The sequence below is a fragment of the Bombus impatiens genome, unplaced genomic scaffold, assembly GCF_000188095.3.
Source record: "Bombus impatiens unplaced genomic scaffold, BIMP_2.2 scf_1445, whole genome shotgun sequence".
NCBI lineage: Eukaryota > Metazoa > Arthropoda > Insecta > Hymenoptera > Apidae > Bombus > Bombus impatiens.
The window spans coordinates 873466-890625 of record NT_177864.1 but is presented as its reverse complement, the minus strand read 5'-3'; the positions used below and the strand labels follow the sequence as shown (position 1 = coordinate 890625).

At 40.1% G+C, this 17160-nt stretch overlaps 1 protein-coding gene across 4 annotated transcripts; it reads left to right on the top strand.

Annotated features, from left to right (window-relative positions):
- The first annotated feature begins 5192 nt into the window (after positions 1-5192).
- Positions 5193-16389, top strand: LOC100740155 (T-cell leukemia homeobox protein 3-like). Of its 4 annotated transcripts, none has more exons than XM_033324009.1 (3): positions 5193-5449; positions 6276-6504; positions 14713-16389. In XM_033324009.1, exons 2-3 carry the CDS (start codon positions 6452-6454, stop codon positions 14948-14950), a joined length of 291 nt encoding a protein of 96 aa, XP_033179900.1. In that variant the 5' UTR covers positions 5193-5449; positions 6276-6451; the 3' UTR covers positions 14951-16389. The 4 variants fall into 4 exon arrangements, 3 of the variants coding, with proteins under 3 accessions (XP_033179900.1, XP_024227314.1, XP_033179901.1); XM_033324010.1 differs by lacking the exon at positions 5193-5449 and adding an exon at positions 6039-6175; XM_024371546.2 differs by lacking the exon at positions 5193-5449 and having other exon boundaries at positions 6014-6504.
- The last annotated feature ends 771 nt before the right edge of the window (positions 16390-17160 follow it).

Genomic DNA, 17160 nt, shown 5'->3' with positions numbered 1-17160 from the left:
TATTACGTATCTGTGACGGAAACTCGTTGTCAAGAGTGGCTTTCGCGATATTCCGTAAAAATGCGCAATCTTTTCCATATTTTAGCAACATCTGGGCCACGCTGCCACGTTCTCCCTCTGCCACGCTATACAGGGTGTTTCCGAATTACACGTCAATCAAGCAAACAGTGGCACAGTATTCTATAGATAAATAACGTGATAACCAGGACACATGTATAAAACGAGAAAGCCAATACGTTTAATCTTCAATTACATCATATTTATTCCAATATACATGTATGCATATTTAACAGTTCGAAGGATGGTAAGCTGGATCGAGTTAATCGATTTGAACGTGTCAACCTTATTTCGTACACCGCGGATGTTTATGCAAATTCGTATTTTCATAAGCTACGACTAAAGAAACGAAAGAAAGCAAAGCGTGTAACACGTACGTTTATCGGATAACGAATAAGTCGCTCGGATTATTTTCTACCGCTGTGTGCGCGATTCGCTTCCACCTTTCAATCACCCTGTATACGAGCTATTCCGAGCGATTTTACGGAAAGCTTACGCGTCCCTATCTCTTCTGTATCTGCGAGTTTATCAGCTCTTTTAATAATTGCCCGTATACGGTATTTCGTGTGACACCTTTTACGACGAATGCAATTGCAGAGATCGTTTGGAACGTCGTATTAAAACGCGACGATTCCGCGCAGATAAACGTTGTTTAGATGCACGCGATCCTTTCATCGAACCGATGAAATTGCTCGTTTTAATCACACCGCGAATATACCAGGGCCAGGCTTCTCTCCCTCACGAATGCTCGATGAAAGTGAGAGATTTGACGCGATTTTGTCGTGTGATTTTCACTACACGGCCGCTGCAATTACGGGAACAGTGATTATGCGGGATAATTGGAAATCATTTTTGCTTACTTTGCATAGGAGAATGAAGATTGGCATGAAAAATTATTGGCGCGGTGAACGCTATAATTTGATTTACTGCGCGCCTTAGGGCGATTCCAGAGGTCAGATCTGCAGTTCCACGGAATCGACGTTTTATTATGATTCAGCGTGATTTAATTTTCCGACGAATAAAAAATAGTTGGACGGAACATCAACGATCGAATGGACAGACAAGCGAGAGACATTGGGCATCTTTGTTTCGACGAAAGATCATATTTTATAAATATCACGAATTTCTTAATCAAGGATTTCATCTTCCACTGCTATGATTGGATAGAGACAGGTGTATTTAACAATAATCAGAATCGAATTACGTAATCGTAGAGTATTCAATCTCATTTATAGGTTCGTACGATTTAGTAATTATTAGTTTCGTACATAGTGCTTATATAAATTCATACTTTTATAAACGCGTCTAGAGGAATGGAAATTAAATGGAAATTCATCTCACCTTTTGAATATTAGAGTACTTTACTTTGGATGTTTTATATATCTTTGTACATTCTTAAATTAAACTTGCGGATAGTTCCATGGAAAGAGCTTGCACTAGGAAAATCATTTCGACGAACTTTCAACCCTCTACCTTTATCATTACGATAGTTGTTGACCTAAACACGATTTACAGTCTGCGCTTGATTTCTTTTGTTATACTTATAGAAAATTATCAGAAAACCCGAAATACCACAACAATAAGAATTACATGCCTGGGAATTTTTCCAGAATTTTTGACCAAATTCTCAATTTTCAAAAAAAAAAAAAACTTTCTCGGTCGAAAAATCTGAAGAATCGGCCTGCTATGTAACACACTATGATCGCAGTATCTCAGATTTCTTTTATAATCCTTTGCAGAGCAGAAGAAAAGAAATGAAGCGTAAACTGTAAACCATGTTCAGCTGGATAACTACCCTAATAACAGGGGTAAGACTTTGTCGAAATGGTTTTCCTAGAAAGCTGTTTCGATAAACGTGTCACAAGTCTAATTCGGTTTAGTGGCACTTTTATCGTGCTTGTTCGGCTCTTTCCCTCTGGTATCCGCGGTTTATTTCGTTCAATATGCCATATCTTGCACGCTAGTCCACAAACCGTGAACATTAGAAGAAAATCTTCGGCATCTTCTCCTTGTTATCACATCTAACGCGTACGAATCGATCGATAAATTACATCTCGTCGCATCCTTCGCTTCCTTGACACGTGATAAGAACCGAACGCCGTTTTCAATCTAGAAATTGCCATGCTCGTAGGATAAAGAGAAAGAGATAATTGCGATGGACGCGCAAAGAAAAGTATCTCTAATTTATAACTGAGAAAAATATCGGAAGAAAACGACCAGCGACTTTTCCACTTGGAATCTTGTAATGTATTTATCACATTCTTCATTCTCATTACTATGTACATACCGCGTATCATGTTTCGACGTATTAAATCTACGGGTATGCATATCGCATTAAATACGCTCTCTGTTATTCATGCGCTATTACTACGATAGATAAATGCTTAATGATGTCGATAGTCACGCTTCAAAGCGAACCAAGTACGGCAAACGATACAATGTTCCAGTGCGTGTATTCGAATTTCGCTAATGAAGCTAAATTGGCCGAATAATAAAAACAAAGAGAAAAAAAGAAGGAAAGAAGAGAAGAGAAACGAAGAAAAAGGCGCACGTGACGTATTAACTGTACACGTAAATCTAAATCGATCTTGATATACAGGGTGGTTGGTAACTGGTGGTACAAGCGGAAAGAGGGCGATTCTACGCGAAAAAAGAAGTCGAAAATATAGAATAAACATTTTTCCTTTGAGGCTTTGTTTTCGAGAAAATCGACTTTGAATTTTCGGTCGGTACGCGTGCACTTTATCACGTCTCGTTATAACGGATCTCACTGTAGATCGTTGTCTCGATTGACTTTAATTTTTAAATTTTTAAATTTTTAAATTTTTAAATTTTTAAATTTTTAAATTTTTAAATTTTTAAATTTTTAAATTTTTAAATTTTTAAATTTTTAAATTTTTAAATTTTTAAATTTTTAAATTTTTAAATTTTTAAATTTTTAAATTTTTAAATTTTTAAATTTTTAAATTTTTAAATTTTTAAATTTTTAAATTTTTAAATTTTTAAATTTTTAAATTTTTAAATTTTTAAATTTTTAAATTTTTAAATTTTTAAATTTTTAAATTTTTAAATTTTTAAATTTTTAAATTTTTAAATTTTTAAATTTTTAAATTTTTAAATTTTTAAATTTTTAAATTTTTAAATTTTTAAATTTTTAAATTTTTAAATTTTTAAATTTTTAAATTTTTAAATTTTTAAATTTTTAAATTTTTAAATTTTTAAATTTTTAAATTTTTAAATTTTTAAATTTTTAAATTTTTAAATTTTTAAATTTTTAAATTTTTAAATTTTTAAATTTTTAAATTTTTAAATTTGTATTCTATATTTTCGACTTCTTTTTTCTCGTAGAATCACCCCGTTTGCGCTTGTACCACCAGTTACCAACCACCCTGTATTTCAGTTTCGCCTCATAGTTGTTATTTTCGCTTCGTGTTTTCATCCAATTATTGTTATTTACTTGTCATTTATTTATCACGCTATTACCGTCCGTAGTAATCTCTGCTTTCGAGCATTTCTGTTGCCCAACGTATATTACATTAATAAAACAGGATGTTTCTTTGTGTAACGATATTTTACGAAACCATCTTACACATAGCGGATTATTAATGTCGTAGATCGTCAATATGGAAATCAACCATGCGAAAGACATTAAATACGAAAGCGTCTTTGCCACGTTCGAGTGATTCGACCGCGCGGCAAACCGGGTCTAACGTTCACTCGACGTGAATTATTATTCGATTCAACTCAATCGAGGTAGTTTGTATCTGACAAGCCGATGAACGATGATAATTTGATTAATTTCGCATACGTGCATATACGATTTATCGACTTGTCTCCGATCTCAGTCTTTTCCTCCGTCAAGCTTTATTTCTGCACCATCATGGATTATTAAAAGATTCGTTAACGTTTCTCCTTCGTTTTCCAATTGTCTTTCGAATATATTATTTTCGAGACTTACTCGCGTAACTCGACCTACAGGTGCAAATTACTCGCATACTTAGTTATACAGGGTGGTTGGTAACTAGGGTGGTTGGTAACTGGTGGTACAAGCGGAAAGGGGGTGATTCTACGTGACAAAAGAAGTCGAAAATATAGAATAAAAATTTAAAAATTAAGAAATTTAGATTAAAACAATTAAAAAAATAACGTCAATCGAGACAACGATCTACAGTGAGATCCGTTCTAACGAGACGCGATAAAGTGCACGCGTACCGAGCGAATATTCAAAGTCGATTTTCTCGAAAACAAAGCCTCGAACGAAAAATTTGTATTCTATATTTTCGACTTCTTTTTTCGCGTAGAATCACCCCCTTTCCGCTTGTACCACCAATTACCACCCTGTATATTATTTTATATCTTATTTTATTCTTTACTTTGCCTACTGTACTTCGCCTCTATTTGATCTACCGATACATTCTCAACTCCTACTACATGAAGTTTCTAGCAAAGTGCATGATAATTTATTGAAAAAAGTGGATGCTGTTGACAGCGAAGGTGAAAACCCGACAGAACCTGTGCATCCGCTTAATATGCACATCCGATCGATCGAAAGCAACGACCGTTGTACATTGGAATAGAATTTCTTAAAAATATACCAAGACCTTATAATCAGCTTGTACCTCTGCAAGAAAGCGATATTTCTACGAGTTGCTTCCGATCCAACCGACGCGTACAATAATTAACCAGAATGAACGGCGTTTCGATAAGCGGGAATCTCGTGCGCGAGTTTCAGCGGCGATTTACGCGGCTAGTTTCGCATAAGTGGACGATAAAGCTTCATTTTGATTTCACCTTCGTGCGCTCGACGGTATGTTTGCGCGGGTCCAGTAATGGAAGTGGCGCGATGCTATCGGTCTAACGGTAATTTTATTAATACCCTTCCACTGAATTGCAATGCACCTGCTGCCACGGCCGACTACAAAGATCGCGTTACAATTTGCACCGGCCGGCAAATCGTTCCGTGTAACTCGTAAGCCTCGCTTTTTACGATTTTATAATCGTTACCCAAAGCGAGCGAGCCATTGCTTTTGCGCCCGGCGTTCACGCGCGCGCGCTATCGTAAGTAATTCGCGCGGAGCCACGTAACTCGACGTCGCCACTTTATCCTGGAATTTCAACGCTTGTTTTGCTTGGTCGGAACGATCCCTGGACCATACGCTTTCAAGCCGTTTACACGGTGCAATTGCGTTGGCGTTTAACATTTTTCGAGATCGACGCTTTTCGCGAATCGTGCGTTCGTTCGGAGGCTTACACCTCGGTGAGAAAACGTCGTGCCACGGATAAAAGGTCTCGGTATAATTTATTACGAAGTGAAATCTTGTCGGATAATGTAGAAAGCATCTTAACCGATACGCAATAAATTATTGCCAATTGCCATAGAAATTTGTTAATCGTACGCTGTTTATTTCATTGGCAGTTTAGATAGGTTTATGGAGATATATCGTTACAAAGTAATCGGAGTATCGTGTTTTTGCATTCGGCGCTTCGAAGAAAGTACGATGGAACGTTGTTGGAACTTTCGGACGATCGTTGAACTACGAAACACGAACGAAGACAACGTTTGCAAATTTCTGTTAAATGTTTTATAAACGCAAAATGACTGAGACTGGAGTTTAAAAAGAAGGCTAGATCGCGTGGAAAGGTTGCACTGTGCGGTAACTTAATATACATTTTTCAACTTATTTACGTCTGTATCTTAATTAGAAATTATGATCGTAAAAATTCAGTTATAGGGAAAAAATATCGTTTTAAAAAAATTTACGAAGCTATTTTGCGACTTTTTTTTATCTTATTCCCTATATTTTTATAGAGTGATCGATCATAATTCGTTCTATTTTTGGAACGTGCCTGATCTATGATACGAAATCGCATTAAAGCGGATTTATTAACGCTTTACGATAACATTTTGCTCTCTTGCTTAGTTATCGTTTACAACCGTAACAGGGTCGTTATAAATCATACGTCGTTAACGTTTCTTTTCTACTCTACCAATGTCAGTGGTTCGTAATTGAAAGAAAATTATAAAGCAATTATTAGCTAAACGTTGCGAGCAATTTCTAAAGTGTCACGCCGTCAGCTAAAATACAAAATTATGTCAAGCATCGAATCGCGAGGAAACGTCAGTTATTCGAATATCGATTATCCAGACGCTAATTACGCGGAAATCCGATTACCTATCGTTGGTTTTCATTTCTCTTTCTTATTTTTGTTTCCGACAGTAGCCGGAGCGTTTCCAAGGAGGATCGGCCATCCTTACCAAAACAGGACGCCACCGAAGAGAAAGAAGCCGAGGACAAGCTTCACCAGGTTGCAGATCGCCGAACTGGAGAAACGTTTTCACAAACAGAAGTATCTGGCGTCGGCCGAACGAGCAGCTTTGGCTAAAACTTTGAAAATGACGGATGCGCAAGTGAAAACCTGGTTTCAGAACAGGCGGACAAAGTGGAGGTGAGTTCTCGACATTCATAGCGTAGGTATTTGTAGCTCTGTTATACTTAACCGAGTACAAAACAAACTTTAAAACGAGTCATCGCCCGAGACGAAAGAGACAGGTCAATGGCAAATTCGACATGCAAATCATTAAAGACGGAAAAAGAAGGAAAAGCTGGAATTAGGTATCGTACCCGGACTGCTAAACGTTTCTCCTTTTTTGATATTTTGTAAACCGTCCATTTTTTGATGGAAATGAACGATTCTGAAAATTCTGCTTGCGAACATCCGGCAGACAATTTCGCCGCTTAGCAGAGGCGTCTATCTTCTTAGGAAAATAACGCGAACCTAATCCATTGCTCGCGATTCAGATGCACAAGGAGTAAGCGACACGGTAACTTAAGAGCATCGAGCAAATTCTAAGAAAGGTATCGCCAAGATCGATGAGTACGTCGCGCGTCGACAGGTCGATCGAAAATTGTTACGCCTTAGACAAATTGTTGCTCGTTCTGGATCCTTGCACGACCTGAACTCTCCTTCCCCCTACCTCTCGAAAGAAAAAGGAGTCCAACGGAATATTTTGCAGTCTATCGTAGCAGTTCCAAAAACTGTCCCTATAAATAGCAGGATACCGATGAAACTACCTGACTTCCGGTTTCTAACACGTCGAATAGGCGAAGCCGAATGTTGGTGTTGCGATTTATCAAATCTCGGCGTTCGAGACGAACCGAAAGTGAAAACGCGAGGTGGAAACCTCGGAATGTTAATAGCGGGTTAGCAGTGTTCTGCGGCCGCGTATCGGCGAGGACGCATCGAAAGTCGAGTGTATTGGAGTCTCTTCAAGATAACGGAGGACGAAAACACGTCATTTAGATAAAACGAGGCCCGTTCGTGGCGCGGGTCGCCCGATATCAGGGGCGTCTACGCGGCGAGACGAGCCCAGAGGCATTTCTCCGGGGGTGCGACTCGTTCTCCTCTTCTTCCTTCCTTAATAGTCGCTTCTCTTCGAGTAGGATTTCTAAAAGCATCCCGCTGCCGTGTCCTTGGCTCGTTCCGGGAAGTATTAGGATAGAAAGATGACTATACTTTGAGAGTAGTTTAGAGGGTTTAGACGAACAACGGTGTCTCTGTCTGCGCAGGTTTTGAAGGAACCAGCAAGGATCGAGGACTGGTGCCTTTTAGTTCTACTCGATCTGTCATCGAACGAGACTGCTGATAAAGGACGCCACTTATTCCAAGGTGTACACTAGGTCGTTTCAAGTTTCTAGTTAGTTCGGACATTTCTAAAATGGGACATTCTTAAAATGGGACATTCTTAAAATGGTTTTTTCTAACGTTTTTATTGCGTTTAGGTATGGTCTCCTCTACGCGTAACCAGCTTCAGTATTTCGCGCATTTATTTACGATCGCTGGTGTTACACAGTCGAATCGGTAATTTTTTTATCCAACGACGATTGTTGCATATGCGATGGATGGGATTGCGAGTTTCTAACGTCTCGTTTTACGAGAAAAGGGATAAGAGATTATCGCGTATATCTTGGTTAGAAGTCAACAAACATTAAATAGACGTAAAATACAGTATATTATTACATTTATATATATATATTTATGAGTACATTTATAGAATGATCCGTAGAAGGAACGCGTACTAGCGATATTTATGTACGCGAATGATTTATTAAACCGCGAAACTTCAAGACGCCCGGTGCCATCGTCCCGTTTACTTTCATCAAGCTCGATAAAATTCTTCATCTTGAAAAATATCGAGTGTAACAACCGAATGATCTAAATTTCCTGCGAGAGTTTTATACGCCGTTTTACGGCCAACGATCCACGGAGTTTTGTGTGCCGTTACCTCTCGCATTGTTCCAGGAGCCATAGAGCAATAAAGGGGCAAATAGGTAAAAACGAGGAATGTAAAACGCGGCCGATAAAAAGCGGAAGAGAACGCCTTCAGAAGGTTCATAACGATCTAATAAGAGATCGATAACAGGACTCGCTGCAAAAACGGTTCGATGCCGTTGTGCATCGGGATCTCGGTTTCTTGTCCTTACCAGCGATATTGCATTTGTCGTAAAGCGCGCAGAAATGAAAATTACGCTTCTTACTCGGAAACCAGGCGATGGTAATTTTCTTTCTCGCTAGAACGCGAGTATCGTCGATCGCGAAACGGTGAATTGTAACGTGTCTTCCTATTTCTATTCTACGACAAGAAGGACAGAGAACGACAGAAATAGAAGAAACGAAAAATTCGAAACAAATATCGCAATCGATAGACGAATTTCAATTCACGGGTTTCGTAGTCATTTTTCTGTCGATGATCGATGGTTTTCGAGAGAACGCAGGGAACGTCACTCGGAATGCGGTTTCAATGGACAGAGTTTGAGATTCTTCGTGAAGAATTCGATAAAATTCAAATGGAATTCGACGAAACTGGTAATTCAATATCTTACAAGGCGTTGATAAAAGAGAATGTAAGATTCTATGGTCGCTCATTTGTTGACAAAAATCCGCGAAGAAAAGTAATTAAAAAAAAAAAGTGTATTTTTATACGATTATTATTTTATTCTCTATCCTTTACGTTCTGTCCTGTAACTGGTGCTTGCCAATCTATTGGTCAAGTCTTTTACGTTTATTAAACATTTCTTATCCTCCTCATGAAACACGTTTTCCGACCGTAGAAATGAAATTTAATGAATTTGTCTTTTTTTTCTTCTGCGAATACGATAGGCTTCTCTTAATAATTTCTTCCGTTTCATCGTGCGATCTCCATCCTGGTTCAACGATTCGTTCAACAAGTTGCGTTAAAAGGTACGAGTTGAAATTTTACAAGTCTTTTTATTACGTAGTCGACGTGGTCGTTGGAGGAACGAGCATGAAATTCAATTTATACGGCGACGATGTGTGTTATCTGTCTCAATGTGTTCAGAAATGGTAACGCAGTGACAGATACATTCGTCTAGATGTCTCGCCAAATTAAATTTACATCTGAACGACAAGTGAATCATAATTAATCTTGAACATGGAATTATATGGCGGAACAGCCGTTGAATAAATTGGGACATTTCGAGGAGCGACGTGGTTCGGACGTCCGTCTGAATAAAAACTATAGCAAACGTCGTTCGACATACAGGTTTCTTCCTAAGTTTAATTAACATCGATAAATAAATAACAAAGATAATTTAATTAATTAGCAAGATATACACCTTGTGCCTCCAACAGAGAATTAACGATATTACAGTGAAATTTCGTATCGAATAAAGAAACGCTATTAATACCGATTCTATCAATGCTCTTCGTTATAGGGAATCGTTGTAATATCTTGAAACTGTGCAATTCCTCGGACTAAACTACTTTTAACTCGACCATCCGCAAACTGTTCACGATTGACAATTCTTGTACGTGACCGAATTTACGAGCCTGAGAGATAGCGAGCAAACTTACTAATGCGCACAGAAAATAGCAACGACTCGAGTTGAACGTTCCCGCTGATGGATTTGCTCCACGCAAACTCTTCTTTCCTCGAGAGGATACTTTGCAGAGTTTGATGACCTGCGCCTGTCCTTTGATTTAAAAAACAAGCTGTATCTGTGACAGTCGATTCAACGTACGAATAGGTCGCCGTGTCTAAAGAGGCGAAAATATATTTAATCGCATAATGTTGCAATTACGAATCGACGTAACGAAACGAAGAAAGAAGAGAAAAAAGGAGACATAAAAGAGAAAAAATTCACGTTCCTTCCTCCACCCTTGGATCAGCACATCCGCGACGTGGTCCAGCGAGCAGCTGCGTTTAAAGTAACGAGATGACTGTAGGCAGAGATGAGATAACTTCGTCTCAATAATTCAGATACCTAACAGCTTAGCCCTGTCCCGTACATAATGCAGTCTATCCTCCCCATCGTGCTGCCTCGTCCGCCCCTGTTTTGACTGCCAACTCTCTTCCCCACCTCCTGGTGGATCGCACCCCCTCGTCGTCTCACATTGAACCAGTCCGGTTGCAGACTCTTCCTCGGGCTTCTTGCAACGGCTTTTAAAGTGTCAAACCCTCGAATCCGCGATTTGAATCGTTTCGATCCGCCGCACTCCGCCCCACCGCCATTCACCTTGTTAAACATTCATCGTTCCCTATGTTGGATCACGGCTGTAACCGGTCGAACACGAACACGAACACCGGCGCCATTGCGAAAACGACTCGTTTCCTTTTCCGGATGGAAATCCTCGCGGAACGAAAGAACGCCCGTGTTTCTATTCTGCTCTCGTGCCTCTTCCACGAATCGTTTTTCGTCGATCCGATCGAGAACACCTCCGTCGCGAGTACTGTCTTTAACCAGTTAGCTGTATTCGACGAGTATACTCGCGGTGAAGAAACGACGATATTTTGCGTCACGACGAGCCTTGTCGGTAGTAAAATTAAAAAATAAAACAGTCGTTTCGTTACAACTTAATTCTGTATCGTAACAGCCACGCGTACTCTGTGTCTGACGAGTATACTCGTCGTCGCTTGCTTTTTGCGACGCCTTTTACGTACACGCCTTTCAATGTCTTCAAACGAGTCGCAACAGCCAACTGGTTGATATCGCTTCGAGTCCTTCGATTTCTCCCATATATATAAAATTATTTCTATGGTTTCTATGGCGTAGGATGTCGTAAAAGTGACTGAGGCAGTGTGGCGAAGTTTGACGATGAACACGGAATTATTTACGACCGTGTCAGAAAGCAACGACGAAATTTACTCAAAGTCAACGTTCTTAAAAACCGTTTAAGAGAAACAACGCACTACGGAATCGATATATTTGCAATTCGTAACGCGTTGCTCGACATCGAAGGGAACGTACGTGAGAAACATTTCAAATCGTTTAAACCAAAGGTGTCACGTTAAGTGGGATGCTATTTGCATTTGCGCAATTTCATACGAAATAATTGAATAACGAACGCTACAGGATTTCCGATGGTAACTGACGATACAATCAGCAACAGACGATATTATACAAAAAAATAAAGTAGAAAATATACACTGAGACTCGTTCGTACGAGGCTTTGCTCTCAGGAATATCGACGATAAATTATCCATGTGGATCTGTGTATTTATGCTCCATCCACTGCATACGCGGATTTTCCAAATTTATTTCTCCTCCGATTCGGTGTTCAACGTGCGATTCTGTACGGAAAACTTGTTCCTCCAAGTCTCACACGTCTGACGAATAATCAGAGAAATTAATCACAAGATTCGCAATTGCTCGTTGCCGATGAAACTGAAAATGGAAAAGACGCGTACGGATAAAGTTAATCGTATCGCGGTATATTCGCGACGAACGATAAAATCAAGTTTAGAATACTTGTTCGCCAAGTGTTGGCCAAAAGTTATATACTTGACGATAGGGGGATAACGATAAGAGTAATGTGTCCCAGGTTGCGAGAGAATACAGTTATGCCGGCCGCAGTGAATGGGGCGAGGCTGCGTCGGGGCTGCAAAATGTAATCGGCACGGCGCCCTCAATTATTAATTGCTAACCGCGTTAATTACTTGCACGGGTGTAGGCGCAGCTGTCACTGGAACAACGGCGTAGCTACGGATAGATTTTCCAACGGGAACAAACCAAACGTTAATCGAGTTCGTCGACCGTTAACCCTTCGTTAGCTGAAATTTTCCCTTAATTCTAAGACAACAGTGATAATCGATCTGCATTCTTTTACGTTTGATACGAAAATTTGGAAAAGACGATTTTCTGAAAGATTGCTCGCTTTAGTTGCAATGTTTCTCAAGCTCAAATGGAATTTTTCATTAATTTTTGTATCTCGTGAATTTCCACGAAACCAATGTATGGAGAAAATTGATATAAAGGAGACAATTGATACGTGATAAAAGAAAATTACTGGAAATGCGAGTGGACTTGAGCGAATCCGGGAACAAAAGCAAAAAGATGGAACTTAACGAGATACTTTTCGATCTTTGATAGATCGAATCACGGTATAATTAACGAGGAGACTCGTTAGTTAACTGCCACTGGTCTTTAGAGGTGTGCACGGATTGCGTAAGGAAACCAGTTTTGGGAAATTTCAACTACCGTACAAAGTATCGCAATCGTCTTGCGGACATTATATATCTATTCTTTCGTAATTAATTGTTGAATTAACATCTAGAAGAATAATAAAGCAGGTCCGATGCTAAAATTTGTTTTTGATCGTTTAACGATTTCGTTAAATTCTCCAACACGTGTTACGCAACATACAACAGAAATTTCCCTAAAAATTTATTCGTTTGCTCGCTCAAGATCGCAATTACACCAGGCTTCGTCTCCAACATTTGACAACCGTGTTTTTATATTATCTTTTAACGTACGTACTCTGACGAGCTTTTAAAAAAATTCAATGTACCCGGTTCCATTCGTAACAGTATCGGCAACGACTTTGAAGCGTATCTCTGGCGTTCAATAGCGAGATAATATTTCAACGATTTGATACTTAAACCCTCCGATAAATATCACGGAATCAGGCCGTCTAAAGTGTAACTACGAGATTTACTTTTTCCCCACTCGGGTCAAAACTGTACCGAGTCCTGTCCCGTTGCTCCTGTTTCCTTCGTTTTCCCCGATATCCTATCACACGCATTTAATAACTTTCAGAAGAGTGAAATTGCAAATCGTTTGGAAAGCTGGCAGAACGCGGAGAGATAACGCGAGTGCAAGGCTTTCCTACAATTATCGAGCGGGTATTAACGAGACGAAAATAAACGAACTCGATCGGATGTTGATTGCGGCTGAGAAGTGCTGTTATCTGGAATCTCTGCTCGACATCGTCGACTGTGCTAGTCGTTAATCGTGCAACAACCGATCGAGTTGTGTCCCGATTCAACCGACTCGTTCCGTGATACACGGGCTACCGAGGAGTTCTATACGCCCTCCGTTCTCTATCCACGGAAAGATGAACGAGGAAAGAGAAGAAGCTGAGATCGTTCCACGCTGAGATAAACAAAGGTACAACGAAACCGTTTAATTACCGACGACCGGAGATTAACTCTAATGGAACGACGGTGTTTCGTGGCTCGTATGGAAGCGGCATCGCGGCACTCTGATTGGCCGCGTTATCCAGTCTGGCGCCTTTCAGACTCAGGGACATTCTCGGTCAGATCTCGTTGCCGAACGAAGATCTTTCAACGCTAGGAGAATTTATCGCCCATAGGCTGGTTAAATTCGTAAAAGGTATACTTCGGACTTGGAGAACCGACGATGAGTAAAAGGCCGATTATGGCAATTCTTCTGATCCTCGTTGTTTGTTAGACGAGTCTGTTACGCGGTAAGGTTCGAGCAGAGTTTGGTCGATAATTACGCAAGAATTTTCCAAAGAAGAAAATAAAAGATTTCCATAAAAGCTTCGACCTAAGTGACGTTGCCAACAAGTCGACCATTTTCTGCTATCCTAATAGACTTAGTGCTAGAAAACAGACACTCACGAGCCACCCCTGAGCGACCTGACGCTGCACCACCGACGAATCGAATTAACTTTATTACGTTTGTCTTCTGTTTTCCGCTCCAACGACCGCCAGTCTCTTTCCATTGTCCCGGCTCTCCTCGCAGCCGTTTCTCCGATCTCGTTTCGTCTTTTCTACAACACTCCAGCAACCCCCGCCACCCTATCGTTTAACTGGCTGGATCTCGCAAGCATAATTCGGTACACTATGTACCTATGTAACGACAGTAACTTTGATTTTAAAGCTTTGCCTAATCTTCCGTTTTATCCGTTTTCGGAGGACTTGACACGTTGCAAGATGGGAATATCGCAGCGAGAGTATGAAAAAATTCGACGATTTCAAAGATCAGCAATCTTTTCAAACCGTAAAGCTTCGGAATTTCGGAATTCGAGAACTCGACAGCTCGCAGATTTAATATTCGAAAATTTAGGAACTGGAAAATGTTTACCTTTCGCAACTTGGAAGTCTAAGAAGTTGCAAGTTGAAAAAGTTAATTCCATAATTTGTTTAATACGTGTTTTAGCATCATCTCGTCAATAAACACCACGTTGTACTGAAAAATAATAAGTGAAATACTTCCAGCAGTAGGAATAACGTTAAACGAGCGTCAGTTTGTATCGAATATCCGAGAATATCTCATATTAAAGCTAAGAACCAAGTGCAATACTTGTACGAACTTCACGAACGTTCACAATTTTCTTCCGTTGTCTCCACGAGGGACGCTCGATCATTTTCAATCTTTCCATCTGTTTTAGGAGGCAAACGGCGGAAGAAAGAGAGGCCGAGAGGCAGGCGGCGAATCGGTTGATGCTGTCCCTTCAAGCCGAGGCGCTTGGAAAAGTGGCTTATCCCGCAACAGTGCCGAATCATCCAGCGGGAACCACCGTTCCCAGTTTAGACAGACAACAAGCACCCACTGCTCTGACCCATCCTGTGGGTCAGTGGGCCTCGCCGTACGGTCCACCACAGCCTCTAGCCGAACCGATTTGTTGAACCAGGATAATCGACGCGGATTCAAAGACTCTTGCCGAGTGAAACTTGTTACGTATCAGTCGTGTCACATTTCTACGATAGAATAGTTGTACGTTTTCTAGGACCGGTGCGACTCTTGTCGTTGCAGTCTCGTTGCCGTGGTGCAGTGCTTCGAACGATCGTACATTCCCCGCGTTATTTCCTCGATATTTCCAAAGAACAACCACTGACCATGGCTGGAAACGCGAAGCAAAACTCGTTCTTGTAAAGGGCGAATCGAACGCTGTTTGGATATCAGGAGACGTTGCGCGGCGAATTGTCGAAACAGGAAACGATTTTTCAAAAAGACAACGCCGAAGCACGAGAAAGCGGTTTCAAGATTTCGCAATAGAATCGAATTACCATGGCCAGCGTTCGCGATCGGAATCCGATCGAAAACCTGTGGGCAGTTTTGGGAAGAAAAGTTCACGATCAACAGGAGTCGCCGATAGAATACGTCAGCGAACTTGGAAAGAGAAATAAAATCAGCGTAGGCGAATACTCGAGACGAAACTTTCGATAAATTAGCGGACGGTGTACCTAGAGGATTAATTAGTAGCAATCAAAAGTAAAGAAAAATCCATTGAATGGAAACGTAACGAAATTAGCATTGAATTTGTATTTTTTCACAGGCGAAAACACAAGTTTTGTACATTCAGTTTCGCTTTACATTCTAACTATATCAACGATTTTCTTTCAATACGATGAAAAATCTACAAATAGGCTCGCGTTTATAATTATTCGCGTCACTGTGTCTCTCTTCGTTTCCACCGTAGAGATACGAAGACGAAGTACGCGAGTCATGCGTTAACCGTGCGATGTGAGAATAGAAAGAGAACGCCACGTACAGGCCTTTTCTGTTCTTGTCTAATCAGACATGCATCAGACCGCTCGTTGATCGGTGGTGTTACACTTACATATTTGCTGTACGAATGTGCATGCTTTATTAGCTGTTAGACAAGGAACGAGCAGCCTCTATGCAGCGTTCGCGCACCCTATCTTCGCATCTCTGTTATGTTTTGCCAATTGCTTTACAAGGAATAACAGAATAACAGAGCAGACTTCGCAGCGAGATGGCAACGACAAAAGTCGCGCATCTGCGACCGGGCCTTACTGCGAAAATAGCAGTCGTTCACACTTGAAAACGTTAACAGAAAGAGGGCTGGAATAGCTTACTCAATTCGTATTTTTATCTTCGTCTCCTTCCAGTTTTCTTTAGACGTGTTTGAAACTTGTAGTGAGATTTGCTGTTAAATTTGATTTAGTACGTTTTCGATGGAAACGATGGAGCGAGTAGCTTTTGCTTAATTTCGAACGAAGATTTGTTATTAAATGATAGTATTTGATGTGAGGGAAAGATGGAAACTTGAAATGTAATTATAGTTGATAACGTGGAAATATATATCGCGAATGTTGTTGGATATTACTTGTCCTTTTTCGTTCGATCTCTGTATCCGCATGTTTAAATGTCCTTTTATACACAACGTTTCTTCAGTCGGCGGATTACGAAAACCATACTGAGATTATTAGAACCTCCGAAATTTCATAGCAGATAGCTCGACGAATAACGATATATTTTTCATTTATTTTCATATCAAAACGCACGATATTTTTTGAAATGTCACAGTGACGTTCAACATGCTCCAATTTGAGAATGTATAGAAAGAATCGACGAACGCAACGAGCGATTTCAAACCGAATCTCTGAAATCTCAGGAATATGTTCCACTTTATTTATATCGACCTGTATCAAATATGAACGATAAAATGGCAAGGCGAATCGTCACTGTAATTCCATCAATCTCGAGTTTAACACGCGACAATTTCTTCTCTATTACGAATCTATTAGTCGTATAAATACACGCGCACTCACACGTGTAACGGGAATTTAAAAAATTTTCCAAAACGACAACTAATCGCAGTGCGCTAATTTGACGTGGCATTATTGACAGAGAGAAGAAGTCAGAGAGATCGAACGAAAAAGAGCATCAGAGGCCAGCAGTCGTCTTAATTGCGCTATTTCTAGGTAGTATCAACGTCTTACCGTCACGACGGCCAATTTTATCGACGTACTTAATTAACGAACCGAGGGGACTGATAGGGAGCTAAAAAAGAAACTTAAATAATTACGGATTGCTCTCGTTTTTTCGCCATTGCCACCCCTGTGAGCTCGCTCCGCGGAAATTTACCCTC